The sequence below is a fragment of the Phascolarctos cinereus genome, unplaced genomic scaffold (genome assembly GCF_003287225.1).
Source record: "Phascolarctos cinereus isolate Bilbo 61053 unplaced genomic scaffold, phaCin_HiC Scaffold_2;HRSCAF=192, whole genome shotgun sequence".
Classification (NCBI taxonomy): domain Eukaryota; kingdom Metazoa; phylum Chordata; class Mammalia; order Diprotodontia; family Phascolarctidae; genus Phascolarctos; species Phascolarctos cinereus.
Window position 1 is genome coordinate 123,407,363 of NW_027555625.1, and position 16,078 is coordinate 123,423,440.

The window sequence follows — 16,078 nt, forward strand, 5'->3', positions numbered from 1 at the left end:
TTGCAAAAATGTCAGCATTGGAAACAAACTCAATGGCTGCCTAGCCCAACTGGGTTTCTTTATTTGTTGTAGATGAATACCTGAAATAGCAGCATTGGGTTGGGAATTATGAGGCTTGAGTTTGAATCCCCCCTCTGCCACTTAATAGCTATGGAGGCTTGGGCAGGTCACTTCCTCTGTCTAGCTCTCCGTTTTCTCATCTATAAACTGAGGAGTTTGGCCTTAAGATGGCATTCTCTACAGTTGGAGCAGAAGCTTTGAGATTCTCTGATTTGTATGTGGCTGATACAATGGACTCACCTGAACAGTGCTATGAGTTCTAAGAATTACTGGCTTACACAGCAAGGGGCTAGGAAAACCAGCCGAGAGCAGACATTTGCTGTTCAGTCTTAAGTTATTTAATGCTCGTAAAGGGTCCTTAAGTTTTCTTTTTTTTTTCTTAAAGAGGGGGAAAAAAGGACTGAGTGGGTGTGTATTCAAAGTGAGTAATAGCAGCCAAGTAATAGCAAGCAGTGACCAAATGACTGTGTTGAGTATTTTGAGAGAATTCTGATTTGGTTATAGATTGGACAAGATGATCTCTAAGACTCTATGACTTCTAACATGGAGATTCGATGGTTCTGAAATCTCATTTTCAGGCTCTTTGCTTGGATAATTAGCCATACTATCTCATATTTTAAAGGATATATAGTCTATAGCATTTCATGGGTCAGATGTCTATGACTGTATATAGACAATTACTGTATACTAGCTTACGATATCTTTGCCCTCATCTAGTTCCTTGAGGTCTTAAAGATAGACTCTCTACAAAAAATAAAACCATGGAGATGGAATATCAGAGTTGGAAGAGACCTCAGATGTCCACTCTTCTAATTCATGCCCAAAGCGTTTGTTCCCTCCATAGTATGCAGATGACTGGTCATCTGTCCGATGCTTTTAGACCTTCAGCGATGGGGAGCTTATTACTCTTATTGCTGTTCTACTGTGAGATAACTTTTTGTGGGCTTTTAGGAGGAGAGGGCTGGGCTTTGTCAAGTAAAACTCTGCTGCCTCCCTATAACTTACATTTGATTCTAAGTTGAATCTCCAGTGCCTGGCAGAATGAATCAAATTTTTATCTCTGCCCCAACCTCTACTTCCCCTTCAGACTTCTCTTCTGCCAATTAAGCATCCCTAGCTTTTTGTAAGCAGTAGGGTTCAATGTAAAGTATTAGATTGGGAGACAGAGTATCTGTATTCATAGTCTGGCTCTGCTGCTTATCACTTAACTGACACTGGGCTAGGAGCTAACATTCATAGGTTTGTAAAGTGCTTTATGTATTTTATCTCAATCTTCACAACTCTGGGAGATAAGTGAAATTATTATCCCCATTTCACAGATAAGGAAATAGGCTCAATTGCCCACTGCCACCTAGCTGGTATCTGAGGCAGAATTTAAACTCATGCCTTCCTGATTCCAGACTGATTGCTGTGGAACCTCCTTAAGCCTCACTTTCTTCATGTAAAAATAAGGGGGTTGGACTAGGTGACTGGGTCCCTGTATGTTATGTTCTTTCAATGGATCCTTCTGTGACATTGTTTTCAGACCCTTCTTCATCAGGTCACTCTCTGTGAACACGCTCTAGTACCTCTGAGTGCCTGGGGTCCATGAACTTGCATGGGAAAAACTTCAATCTTAATTTCCTTAGTTTCCTTTGCTGTTCCTTGCATTTTATTGTGTTTTAAAGCATTATTTAAAATGTCGTATTTGAAACATTATTCTGAGGAAGGAAGTCCATAGGTTTCACCAGACAGCCAGAGAGAGAGTCCATGACACAAAAAAGGCTAAGAACCCTTACTCTAGCCAGAGTGGACGTAACCAAAAAGTAGACATACTAGTATAGATATGGCCTCACCAGGATAGCATATGGGAAAATTATCACTGCCCCTGCCCTCTTTTTGGTATAGGAGAAAGAACTTTGGAATTGGAATCAGGAAGATCTGGGCTTAAATCCTGCTTTTTATCCTTACTAGCTATGTGAATGTGGGTAAGACAGTTAACCTCTGACCTTTAGTTTCTTCCTCATTAAAAGTAATTATTAATGGAGCAGCTAGGTGGCATAGTGGATAGAGCTCTGGCCTTGGAGTCAGGAGGACCCGAGTTCAAATCCAACCTCGGACACTTGACACTAGCTGTGTGATCCTGGGCAAATCACTTAACCCTGATTGCCTCACCAAAAAGCAAAAAAAGAAAAAAAGTAATCATTAAACAATAATTTATTTATTTGGGAATAATATCTATATCTCAGTGTTGTCGTGAGGATCAAGTGAGATAATGCATGCAAAGCCCTTTTTGAAACTTACAGGGCCACGTAAATGTCAGCTGTTATTATGACTTGATGAAGCAGCCTAAGTTCACATTAGTTTCTTTTGGCTGCCATCTTATACAGCCAGCTCTTTGAACTTGGCAATATCCTTTCCAAAATATGATACTCAGAACTGAATATGATACTCCAGTTGTGTTCTGATCAAGACACAGTGTAGCAGAACCATCCCTTCTTTGTTTGGGACACTATTCTGTGAATTCACCCAAAGACCCCATTAGTACTTTGGTTGCCACAGAACACTTCTGACTCTGAGCTTGCTACCCAACAAAAACCCTTGGAGCTTTTCCACACTAATAAACGAAAGCATAAATTGTTTTTTGGGCGTATCTTGATTAACTTACACTTGAGTAGTTCGGCTTTTTCTGAACCCAAGTATGGGATCTTACATAGGTTCTTAGTAAGTTTCATCAGTTCGTGATTCTAGCTTATGATCTTTTTAGAGTCCAGTTTTGGCATCCAGAATAGTTGAATCTTTGACTTCTCCACAAAGCTCCCACTAAACTTATCATAAGTCCCATCATCATATAATATCCTGGCAAGCCTTGTTATTCCTACTCCATCAGTATCCCCCTGGCCTCTTTAATGGTAGGGAAGAGCCATAAACAGGACCAACTTTCCTCACACATCTTCTCATCCCCACATCACTTCCTTTTCAAATTTCTTTTGCATGTTGTCTTCTCACATTAGATTATAAGCTTCTTGAGGCTTAGTTCAGAGAACATTCACCTTCCCATTTAAAAAAATTAGAACAGCTTTTGTCTGTGTTTAGTCCAGTACCATGTCTCCCTGTTTCCTTTATTTTTCAAAAAAAATGGCAGCTCAGTAATAGAATGTTTTTTTCCAATTGCCCTGGAATATAACTTGATTGATCCTGGTGAATTTCATTCATTAAGGACAGCTAGATTCTCTTTTATCACGTCACCAAGTAGGTTTTTCATTTCCTTGGTGACTGTTTTTGGGCAATTCTGCCAACTTTGAAGACCGTTCTCCTCTGTAGAAAAAAGCAGAAGTGAAAAAGGTGTTGAATAGTTTGGCTTCTCTCACTTAAGCCACAGCTCATCTTGAATTTCCTCACACTTTTTTTTTAACAAGACAATACTACTCTTGTATTTGTCTTTTGATATAGGCCTTCTGGCTAATCCTTCCCAAGACACTCAGTCTCCTAACTCTGGGCATTTTCATTGGCTGTCCCCATGCCTGGTATGCTCTTCCTCGTCTCTGCCTCCTGGCTCTCCCCCGTTTTTGTAAGAAGTCTCTATCATCCTACTTGTTATTGTCATTTTTCTCTTAACTTGTCCTATATATTTATTTATATGTATAGCTGTGTGTGTATATGTGTGGGTATGTGTGTGTATATATACATATATATATACACACACATACACACACACACACACACACACACACACACACACACACACACACACACACACACAGAGATACACATATCTTATTCTATCTGCCTACCTAATTTGTATGCCGTCTGCCCTATTAGACCGTGAGCTCCAACCACCACCATCAGCCAACTTTCTTAGACTACACAATTCTACATGTTTTATGTCTGGACTCTGAAAAATACTCTTATAAGTTCTGGAACACACCTTGTGTTCCCCCTCATCTTGTCACAAACTCTTCAGATTTTGTGGTCACTGTGTTCCAAGGTTCTGGGTGTTCCCAGTTCACCAGCCACTTCTTTATTCATCAGAATCCATTCCTGAATGGCAATTTCCTCTTATCACTTCTGTTACCTTTGGAAATATGACATAGCCACATGTAAAAATATTCCTGATTGCTCAGCTTTTAAAAGAGATAGACCTTTTGCAGATAATAACAGTTGAAAGTTTTTTTTAACAATTCTGTCCACTAATCCACAGTGTTTCTTAATGGCCCAATTCTCAAACATTCATTTTTCCCTTCTTCTGTCTCCTTCCTACCCACTGAAAAGCACAGCAAGCACAGTAAGAAAAAAACAAATTGCCACATTGGTCATATCAAAAAATGTGTTTCTTTTTTTTGCATATTAGTCCATTATTTCTCCATCATGAAATGAGTAGTGTTTTTCTTTATTAGTCCTGTGGAATCATGGCTGTTTAGTTGATCAGAGTTGTCAAGTCTTTAAATATTGTTCATTTTTGTACTATTGATGTTTTTATATGTGTGTGTGTGTGTGTGTGTATATATGTATATATATATACACACAAATACACACACATATACACACATATATATATAAAATTGTTTTCTTTGTTCTGCTCACTTCACTCTGCATCTTTTTCCATAAATCTCCCCATGTCGCTTTGAAACCATCTTTCCTCCTCATTTCTTATAGCACAATGTAAGAATGTATTCCATTTCACTCTACAGTGAATGTATCCCATTCCCTTCATATGCCACAATTTGTTCTGCCATTCCTTTTTATATAATGTTTAAACAAATTTGCCAAGTGTTTTGTGATAGTTATTTCACATAAGCTTCACTACAAGCAGTATGTTCCGGTGGAGAGAGTACTGACCTTAGAGTTCAAGGACCAGAGTTTCATTTGTGACTCTGGTACTTAGAACCTCTGTGACCTTGTGCAAGGCAGTCTTGCGGGCCTCAGTTTTCTCATCTGTAAAATAAGGTAGCTCCAAATAGATAATTCTGAGACACTCATAGACCATTTAACAGTTAGCAAGGTGAAGTTCACATAATCATAGCATGGAAAGGAGAGTCAGCGAGGACACAGCTGAGTTGAGTACGGGCTTCCTTGCCTTTTGTGTTGGCTGTGTTAATTGGGCAGTTGGACTCCTTATGAGTTGCCTTTTTGTACTTAAGCCACTAGGAAGCTAAGTCAGTGGTTCATACCTTAGTACCTTGTGCCAATTTAAGGCTCAAGAGTGATTTCAGTACCTTTTAAGGAAAAATTGAGCATAGCCTGCAAGGAAGAGGGCCCTAGAAAAAGCTTGTCCAGCCTATGGAGCTAGCGATAGTGATCTTACCACACCAGCCAAGAACAATTCATTTCTGAACTGGATATCATTGGTCAGAATATCAAGTCTCATTCTCATACCATTTCTTTTCCTCTCTCCTTCCTTTAAACTTTGATCATTATATAGCTTTTACTACCTGTAAAACTCATAGCACTTATAAACTTCCTTATACTGTAGTTGTACCTATCTTATTTCACTAACTATATTACTAAATGCCTGGAGGGAAGTCCCCAGTTTACAATTGTTTATTTTCCTTGGCCATGGTGCCTTATACATAAAAGGCATATAATAAATAAGTGCTAGTTAAACTCACACTTGTTCTGAAGAGCAGATCTAGGGTCATTGGAGAGGGAAGTTGCAGATAGATGTATTTAGACTTGACATAAACATCTTAAAGCATCTTAACATTTAGAGCCATCCAAAAGTGGAATGGGCATCTTCAGTTGTGGTGCCTTCCCTACTGGAAGTCTTGAGATGGATGGCGTGTGACCACTTTTAGAGATGCTGTGTAGAGGGACTTTCTATGTATGAATGGGTTGGATCAGGTGGCCTCTTAGGTGCTTTCCAAAGCTGATTCTCTGAATAAATGAGATTTAGCTAGATTAGAGTAGAGGCCAAGTATTTTGTCCTTCACGATGCTTAAGGGATAGGATTTTTAGGATATTTAAGACAAGATTGGACAAAGTGAACATAATATGATCTAGGGTAGGGTAGGTATCAGACTTGTGATTTCATTGGCATAAGGGACTCAATCCATACAGATTGATATCTCTGTTACTTCTAGAACCGAACACTCAGAAACACTTGGGGCAACTCTACTCCTACTGGGCTCAAACCAGATTAAAATGTAATTGGGAAATATTTAACAAAATTAATAAAAATTCAACAGAATGTAGATAATGCTAATAAGGTGGTTTTCTAAATCATATGTGGCCCCACTAAATCAATTTAGTGGCCCCATTTCTATTTGAGGTTGATAGCACTGGCTTGGAGTGCTCTGAGGTCAAATGACAGTCTGGGGTCACAGAGCCAATGTGTATCAAGCAGGATTCCTAAGCCCAGGTCTTCTCTACTTTGAGGCTTTCTATCCATGGTGCCACATTGCCTCACCGATATGATCCGAAGAAAAAATTTACGTATTATTTACTTTTCCTGCTCTTGGTGAAAATAGGTCTCATGCAAAAGAATATGTAAATTACTTTTAATTTACCTCTTGTGAACATCTAGATCTTCACCTAGTGTATTTGCCCCAAGTCTTTGTTCCATAGGTAATTCTGACAGTGTCAGTGCCTTCCCTCCTCCACCATAGAGGAAGTAGCCTAGTTCTGGAGGTTTGGCTGTAGGAAGGAAATTACCTAACCAGGAAGTGCTTATCTATTCCAGGTTGCTAAAAGAGGATATAAACATAGCTTCTGCTACCACTAAAGTCTGAAGGAAAATTCTTCCTTCCCCTTCTTAGATGGATGACTCCTTTCCCTTTCTAGGATGTGGATAAAAAGTCTTGAACTTGAAGTCTTGGCTGGCTCCAGTGTTTGCTCAGCCTTTGACTGAGTGAGCACCCTGTATGGACTGCCACTGAGCATTGAGATTGAACTGTATATGTTAATTGTAAGGTAGCATGGTGAAGTATAGGGTTGTACAAAGGTGCCTTTTTTTTAATATTAGGCCATGGATACCAAAAAGCGTGGTGCTGTGAACGGAGAGCTTGCCTGGGACTCAGAGCATTGATAACCTCCCGTCCCTCTGTTAGCCTGGGTGCCACTTCTTCCAGCTCACCACAGCAGCAGCAACAACCGGAGGAGAGATCAAAGGGCTCTGGTCACAAACTGGGGACCCATTCTCTTAGATATTGGCATTGTAGGCCTCTGGATTATTGCGCATCTTCCCAGGGCGCACAGGGGAGGTCTCTTCAGTTGCAATAACTCTTTAACAAGCTTTAATATGCCCATGAGAATCATTTGTGCAGTCACAAAGAAGGCCTTGCCTAGGAAAGCCAAGACAGCAGCCTGCAGGTGGGTGAGCAAGGCCTTGGCCTAGGGCCTTGAAGTAGGCTGCCAAGTCCTTGATCTGAGCATTATGTTCTTCCCATAGTGCACTTTTTGAGAGAAGGGCTGTATCACACTTCTGTCTGAATGTATCAGTCCAGAGTGACTGGATAGGAGCAACAGAAAGGATACCATCAGGAACTTCACCAGGCAGCCGCAGACAAGAAGAGAAGATCTAGGTCGCCTGGGTCCAAGCTTCAGTGCCGGTGTTCAAACTTCAGTCCCAAGCAAAGCATGTTTAGTCCCGATTCCAAAGGGAAAGCCCTTCTGATACTTGAGGACACTTCTCTGATTTTTCTCTTCTCCCAATCTCATAACAGATTCTCCTGTGGCAGACTCTAAATGCACTCCCTTTTTTTCCTTAGGTACTTAGCTTAGTGGATAAAGATCTAGAGCTGGAGTCATGAAAATCTGAGTTCAAGTTTGACCTCAGACACTTAGCTGTGTGACCCTGGCCAAGTCACTTTTCTCTGCCTCAGTTTCTTTATCGTAAAATGAGGGTAATGATGGCACCTACCTCACAGGTTGTTGTGAAGCTCAAATGAAATGTTTATAAGGCAATATAAGGCACTTAATAAAGGCTTTTCCCCTTCCTTTCCTCCTGTCTTCCCACCCTTCCCCTTTTTCTTTGTTCTTTACTTTAGCAAAGATTTTTCCAGGTCTCATATTTTCTGTTCTAAGGACTTTTCTGGGTCTGAAGATTCTAATGTCCTCTGGTCTAATGCCCCTTCTAGTTTTACCAGTGCTATAATACTAGATATCTACACTGTGCTCCTGCTTCTGTGACTTATCGGCCCATTTGTATCATTTATGATTGACTCCTTTCCAGTGGGTTGGATAAGGGATGACAAGATTAGCCATTTCCTAACCTTCAGCCTGCTGCTGTTATAACTCATACTGGGTTGTGAAGGCTCCTTAATGAGATTAAAGCAAGGGCCTGGTTTGTGCAGTTTTATCTCAATTAATAAGTAACATTTAATTGGATAGGCTTGATCTTGGGAGAGAGTGATGGATTTCAGCTGCGAAGGATTTTGGTTTCCTGAACCAGAAGAAAAATTAATAAGGACAGTTAGCCTTGTGATGTTTTTTCTCAGGTCCTTGTGGTATCTGTTGCTGTTTTGGAAGGGGCAGTTATAAAATAAAACAAGACTTCATGTGCTTCTAGCCACCACATCATTCTAATGCTTATAAATGGTGTGTTGATGAGCATCTTGAGGCTAGGAGAGCTGGATTCAGTTTACTTCTGAGAGGCTTAATTAATATCTGGGATACAGTGACAGAAGAAAACAAAGTGGACTGAGCTTCAGTTTCTCCAAAATTGGCACAATAATATGAACCTTTAAAACACTATAGAAAGGTAGGCTGTTATCGTTATTAATTTGTCGAGTCCTTTCTGAGATTCCCCTAATCCTAATCTTTTCTGCAGAAATCTTTTTTTTTTTGTCTTGTCTAGGCAATAAGGTTAAGTTACTTGCCCAGGGTCACACAGCTAGTAAATGTCAGGTGTCTGAGGCTGGATCTGAACTCAGCTCCTCCTAACTCCAGGGCTGGTGCTCTATCCACTGTGCCACCTAGTTGCCCCTAAATCTTCTGGTTCTTAACATAGTGGATGTCTCTTGTCCCTAGGTCTTAAGTCAAATGATTGTAGTGGAGGAAGGAAGGAAAGACTGAAAGAGGGCAGGAAATAAGCATCCATATATATAGCTTAATCAGTAGTGAAAGAAGAGCAATGAGTTGGAAATGAGGCCACCCAACCTTTTTTCAGTATGAAGAAACTCCCATTTTAGTGTAAAAAATAGTCATCTCCATTGCCCGCCATAGGATAACATGAAGGGCTGAAGTAGAAAAGGCACTAGATTTGGAATCAGTACTGTGCTTTAAACCACACTCTGTCTTTTCACTGTGTGTGACTTTGGGTGTCTTCTTCAGACTCAGTTTTCTCCTCTGTAAAATGAGGAGGTTGACTAGATGAATTTTAAACTCTCTACTAGGTCTAAATCTATGATTCTATGATAGAGAAAATGCATGAATGGCAACACGCCATATTATGCATTTAGGAGTATATCATAAATTCATTTGTGTTAATCACAGCAGCATTTAGAAATTGAAAAATACTAATAACACATGTGTTATTACTATATTAGTTGAGTAGGTACGTTACCTCATTTGTTATACTTAGTCATTTAAAGATAGACTCACGTGTTTGGACCTCAGTTTTTTTATCTGTAGGGATGGGATTAAATGACCTCTAAAATACATTTCAGGAAAGGTGACATGGTAGAGTAGGTGGTTAGAGCCAATGGGCTTAGAGTGAGGAAAGCCTGGGTTCAAATTCCTATTCACACATTTGCCAACAGGTGACTCTGGCCTCAGCCTCATTTTTTGCATCTGGAAAATGGGGAGAATAATAATAATAATAATAATAATAATAATAATAATAATAATAATAATAATAATAAATAGCTACCTCACACGGTTGTATAAGGATCAAATGAGATAATATATATGTAAAGCACTTTGCAAATTTTAAAGCACTAAGTAATGTTATTATAGGAGCTCTAAATCTGTGTTCCTCGGATCCTGTAATAATAGCTCAAAGGTCCCTCATGGATCTGTCACCCACAGATGGGGGATTACTGCTCCATAGGATTTTTAGTAAGCTGAAGTGGGAGTCAGTAATAACAACCAAGATTCCCTGATGACAAGATCAGAGGGGAGCAGGCATACTACTTCATGTTCTAGTTAATGACATTGAAGAGTCTTAGATGCTGCCCCAGGGGAATCCCCTCTATTGCATTTTTGGCAATGGACTCATTGGGCCCCTGTTTGAAGACTTCCAGAGAGGGAGAACCAGCCCTTTTCTTGTTGGTTCTACTTTGGGAAAATTAATATTTTATTTGTATAAGGAGTCTTCCCTTCTCTTGGACTTGGCTCATAGGAGGTGCCTAATAAATGTTTTTTTCATTTGTTCATTCTCCAATTCTTGTGTGTCAACTACTTGTGTGTGTGTGTGTGTGTGTGTGTGTGTGTGTGTGTTTCCTGGAAAGCAGAGAGAACATGAAATAGTATAAGATCATGGAGGGTGGGAAATAAAAGGCACAGCTAAGACCACTTGTAAAGCCATCCTGGTCTTGCTTTTTCCTTCCAGGTTGATCAGTATCTCTATCACATGCGTCTCTCAGATGAAACTCTCCAGGAGGTTTCCAAAAGGTTCCGAAAGGAGATGGAAAAAGGGCTTGGGGCTGACAGCCACCCCACAGCTTCTGTGAAAATGCTTCCGACGTTTGTACGATCTACACCTGATGGAACAGGTAATGAATGAGCTGGAGGACGGAAAGAAGGAGTTGTCTCTAGTGTACTCTGTAATAGTTTGTTAGTCTAGAGTGGTTTTTCCTTGAGCAGATGAGTAAGGATAAAGGATATCTTCTGTAATAAAAGAGTTTCCATTTAGCACAGAGTAGAATTCTGAACAAGAGGTTCAACTTGGATTCTTTCCAAAGCCTTGAAGTAATTAAAGAGAAACCTATTTTTTCCACAGGGCAGACAGCATAGCATGGTGGAAAGAGCACTGGATTTGGAGTCAGAGGCCTGGGGTTGAATCTTGTTAGCTGTGTGCCTTTGGGCAAGTCATTTTAAACCTCTTGGTTTCAGTTTCCACCTTTAAAACCAGAAGGTTGGCCTGGCTACCAACTCTAAAAGTGATGATTCTGTCTTCAGGGCCATCCATAAAACAGTGCTTTAGGACATGACCTCTACATTGCCTTTCCGCTCTCAACCTTCTATCTTGTTGATTTAAGGAAAGCCATTTCTGGGCTCTGACCCTTGGGAGAAATAGTCCAGGAAGCTTTGGTGTACTTTTTTTATTTGAAGGTATATTTCTACCAAGCTTTCCTTAACCCTGCACTGTTTATTTAAGCCTCTAATGTCTGATAATGTGCTTTTAAAGATGGGGTTCTGTACTTTGTACAACAACATAACCAAATAAGGATTTTGTGAGAGTCTTGGGAACAGGCTTGACCTAACCCACTTGCAGTATTTAACACTCATAAAGTCATGAAGGTTAAAGCTGGAAGGAACCTTAGTTCTTCATCTTCTTTGTAAACCCTGTTCTCCCTCAGCCCTCAAGAAAAAATTACAATGAAGAAACTTAACCTCATAGAAGTTTAGTGAACTTATTCAAGGTTATAGATAGAGCTAGTAAGTAGCATATAATTCAGACCTATGGGAGGCAGTGTGGCATGCTGGGTAGAATATGTGATTTTTTGGGGGGGGAGTCAAAAGACCTAGATTTTTTTTTACTCCTGTCTTAACTATACGATCTGAGCAAATCACTTAATCTCTCTCTGCACAATTTTCCCAACTGTAAAATGGGAATAATGCTAACACCTAAACCCACTGAGTTGTTAGGAGAATTAAATGAAATGTAAAGTACTTTTCAACTTTAAAGCACTATTTAAATAATATCAAATAATTACTCCAACTTCATTGTTCTTTCCAGTATCCTGTACTGCCTTGATCATTTATCTGCTTATCTCATGTTCTCTTGTCTCTGTCTCTCTTGTCTCTGCCTGTTTCTCTCTTTCTCTGCCTCTCTGTCTCAGCTAGCATTTATATATCTCTTAGGTTTGCAAAGCACTTTATGCACTTTATCCCTAGCTGTCTCGCTCTCTTTGCTAACTCCCTTCTGATGCCCCTTGGGCATCAGCAGAGTACTTTGGCTTGAGCCTGTCCTCTCTTCTGCCACCTCTCCCTAGCCACAAACACACCACACTTTTTTGGTCTTCTCTTTTGGAGGCTGACTCCCACAGCCTTCTCATGCAGACATTTCTAGGCTTTTCTGGCTTACTTCCTGCTCTGCAGAAAAGCATATGAACAGGTGACATCCACATTTCCTCTTTATCATTTCCGATTTGTATCTTTTAAATGGAGTGGGGTTTTTCTGAGGGAGTGTTATTTGTTCTTGGCTGCTGGATTTACCTCCCCCATTTTGTAGGACAACGTCAGGAAAGAAGACTCTGGGAGACTCCTAGTACTTCTAGTCTGACTGTGCCCTGGGGCACAGCTGTGTGTGACTCAGACTCCCAGAGTTTCCTCACCTATAGAAGGGGAACTGATTGATTCTTTATTTTATTATGTATTGGCAAATAATTGTGTCTCCTTAGATCAAGATAACATTTGCATGGGTTTGGAGTATTTTGGCAGCTTTCTTTAGGCTTTATGCCTCAGAAAATAGTGGTTTTAAGACATTATACTCAGAACTATAGATATGAACATAGTTGAAAAATGACAGTTTCTGCTCGCAAAAGGTTGTACTCTAATGGAGTTATATACACAAGAATAAGAATAATTATAATAATAGCTATTATTAAAGTTTGCAAAGTGAATATATGTTATCTCATTTGATCCTCTCAGCTACCTTGTAAGATAGATACTCTTCTTATCCTTGTTCTAGAGGTATTTAGTTTTTTTCTGTTTGCTTTTACTTAGGCAATCAGGGTTAAGTGACTTGCCCAGGGTCACAAAGCTAGTAACTGTCTGAGGCTGGATTTGAACTCAGGTCCTCCTTACACCAAGGCCAGAGCTCTATTCACTGCACCACCTAGTTGCCCCTCTTATCCTTGTTCTATAAATAAGGAAACGGAGGCAGAGAGAAGTTAAATAACTTGGCAGGGTCACATGGCGCGTAAATATCTGAGGGAGGGTTTGAATTCATTTCTTCCTGACTCCCACATTGTGTATTCTATCTGCTCTACCATCTAGGGTCACAGGAGACATCAAGAGCACTCTAAGGTCATTTCAGGAGGGAGAGGTCAGTATCAGGTGGATTGTTGCGGGACCACTTCCTGGAAAAGGTGGCACCTAACCTGGTGATCTTGAAGGAAAAGAAGAATTTCAATAGGCAAATAGAAGAGTATTTTAAGCATGAGGGATGAATTGTTCAACTTGAAAAGTGGGAAGATAAATCATAAAATCATAGCTTGAGAACTGGAATGGACCTTAGAGGTCATCTAGCCAAATCTCTTCATTTTACAGAACTGAGGCTTAGAAGAAAGGTTAAGTGGGCAGGATAAAATCGAGTTCTTAGCTAGAACACAGAGAGTGAAAGGAGAAATATTATTAAATAAGGCTGGAAAATTAAGCAGGAGCCACATTCTGGAGCTTCATAATTCCAGATGAAGAAAGCATTGGGAAACACCAATGAGTTTTTTAAAAAATAATTAATTTTTAGCTTTCAACATTCACTTCCATAGGATTTTGAGTTCTGAGTCTTCTCCCTCTTCCTCCCCTGCCCCTTCCCCAAGATGGTATGCAATTTGATACAGTCTGTACATATACATTCATATTAAACATATTTTCACATTAGTCACGTTGCAAAGAAGAATTAGAATCAGTAGGAGAAACCACAAGAAAGAAGAACAACAACAACAAAAGGTAGCAAATAATATGCTTCAATCTGCATTCAGACTCTGTGGTTCTTTCTCTGGATGTGGACAGCATTTTCCATCATGAGTCTTTTGGAGTTGTCTTAGATCCTTCTATTGCTGAGAAGAGCTAAGTCTATCAAAGTTAGTCATTGCACAGTGTTGCTGTTACTAACACCAAAGATTTTTGAGCAGTGGAGTGATGTGGTCAGACTGTTTTTTTTTTTAATCCTGTAGAGGATTGGTTAGAGAAGGGAGAGACTGGAATCAGGGAGACCAGCTAAGCACTGTAGAGGATGATGGCCTGAACTTGGGTGGCAGTGGCAATGATGAGCAGAGAGAAAGAGATGGATAAGAGAGATGTGGGATTTGGCAAAAGTATGAAAGAAGTGAGGGAAGAGGAGGAGGCAGGTGATAACATAATAAATGTGGTATTTCTGGTGGAAATCATCCAAATGGAGAGATTTTGCTGGGTTTCACAGGAAGGTGAGATCAGAGGGAAAATTCTGTCTAAAGTTGCAGATATTGACGACCATAAAAACATTTATCAAAACCAACACATAAAACAGTGCCTGACAATATATGAAATATTCTAGACTATAGGTCACATACTTCTGCAAAAACAAGGAGAGGGAGGTGATTTTTCTTAACTTTCCTCAGGAGTGGGCTATTCTTGTTCATTATTATAATTAACAGAGCAAGTAGTTTTCTTGATTTGAGTCTTAATTTTGTCATTGTTCTTTCTGTTTGTTTAGTATTTTCATTCATGTTCAGGTCTTCTTCGTGATCCCATTTGGGGTTTTCTGGGCAGAGGTACTGGAGTTGATGAGGTATGGGCCCAACCTTTTGTCCCAGTTTGGGCCCCATTTGTCTACAGGCCCTAGAAAACCCTTGGATTGTCCTTCAATTCTCCCACTTTGTAGAGACCACAGGTGAGTAGGACTCTGACCCTGATGGCTGTACAAGCCCTCTCAGGTGAGGAGCTTGCTCCTTGGCCTGGATCGGTTTTCCATTCCCCAGAAAGAGGGGGGGGCTAGGCAAGCTCAACCATAAACAATGTTGCTAGCTCAAGGACAGCTAGCTCTAGCCACAACCATGTAGCAAGTATTGCTAGCTCACGTATCAAGTATTGGGACATTCTGGAACAAGAAGGACATGGTGTTATTACGGGAACAGCCCGGGAGAAGGACACAGTCGGGATAATGTTGCAAAGACATGTGCTTTGACTGTTGGTAAAGATATGTAAACTTTGTTGCTTTGTCCGCTGTTACGCTAGGGTAGTTCCCATGAGTCAAAGATATAAAACTGCCCGCTGTGCTCTAATAAAGTGGACCCTGTTTTCCATCACGCTTGGAGTCCCGTCTCTTTCGTCTTTGCCTCGCAGTCTCAGGTCAAGAACCGTTTCGCAGACTTTGCTGCTGGTCAGCGGAGCTGCCCCGACTCACAAGTCACACCACTTGATCTAGGTGGTCTCTGGCATTCCCCTGAGGCCATAATTCCATCAATTAGCCTTTCTTTGTGGCTACACCCAATCTCCCAATTCTGTTACCCTAAACCTAGCCTAGCCCTCCCTATGGCCCCCGGCACTTTCCCTCCTTAATCCTAGCTAGGCTCCATTGTCCCGGTCCCTGGAGTTCTGTTCACTGCAGTTTACTGGCCACTCCCACTCAGATCTTCCTTAGACCCCTCCCCCAGTCACCCCAAACTACTTGGCCACTCCTAGATCCCTCCCACAGTCGTTCTGTATATAAGATCCATCTTGTCTCCATTAAGGTGCTCAGAGTCTTAAAATCTAGCCACTGCTCATATTCTTGTAATCTAGCCAATAGCTCACTAATGATCAGACTGCTTAAGAATCTGGCCAACATGATGGGATGTTCTTATAAACCTTGTCTTTGGCTGAAAGAAGGCTTGGGTCAAATTCTTTCGAGTAGTACCATCGTATTGTGATTTTGGGGTCTCAGTACCCCTAAACCTCATCAGAATGATTTGCCATTTCTTCAGCTCATTTTACAGATGAGGGAACTGAGGCAAACAGGTTAAATGACTTTGGGTCACACAGCTGGTACTTATCTGAGGTTGGATTTGAACTCACTCTATCCACTTCCCCACCTAGCTGCCCCAGCTGTTCATGTTGTAATCACTGTTTTCCTGGTTCTATAAGTCTTCTCGTGCCTATTCTTCAAATTGCTCCCCCAAATTTCTAATGCCTATTCTTCATATTGTTCCCAAAGGCACAATAACAGTTATTTTTCTATTAATGTTAATCTAAAATT

General features: G+C 40.5%; 1 protein-coding gene across 1 annotated transcript in view; it reads left to right on the forward strand.

The window, feature by feature from the left end:
- HK2 (hexokinase 2) overlaps positions 1-16,078 on the forward strand; it is a 96,085-nt gene that overhangs the window by 15,374 nt on the left and 64,633 nt on the right. Inside the window, exon 2 of the mRNA XM_020985310.2 lies at positions 10,529-10,691. Coding sequence (XP_020840969.1) covers positions 10,529-10,691 — 163 coding nt within the window. The remainder of the gene's footprint in view (positions 1-10,528; positions 10,692-16,078) is intronic.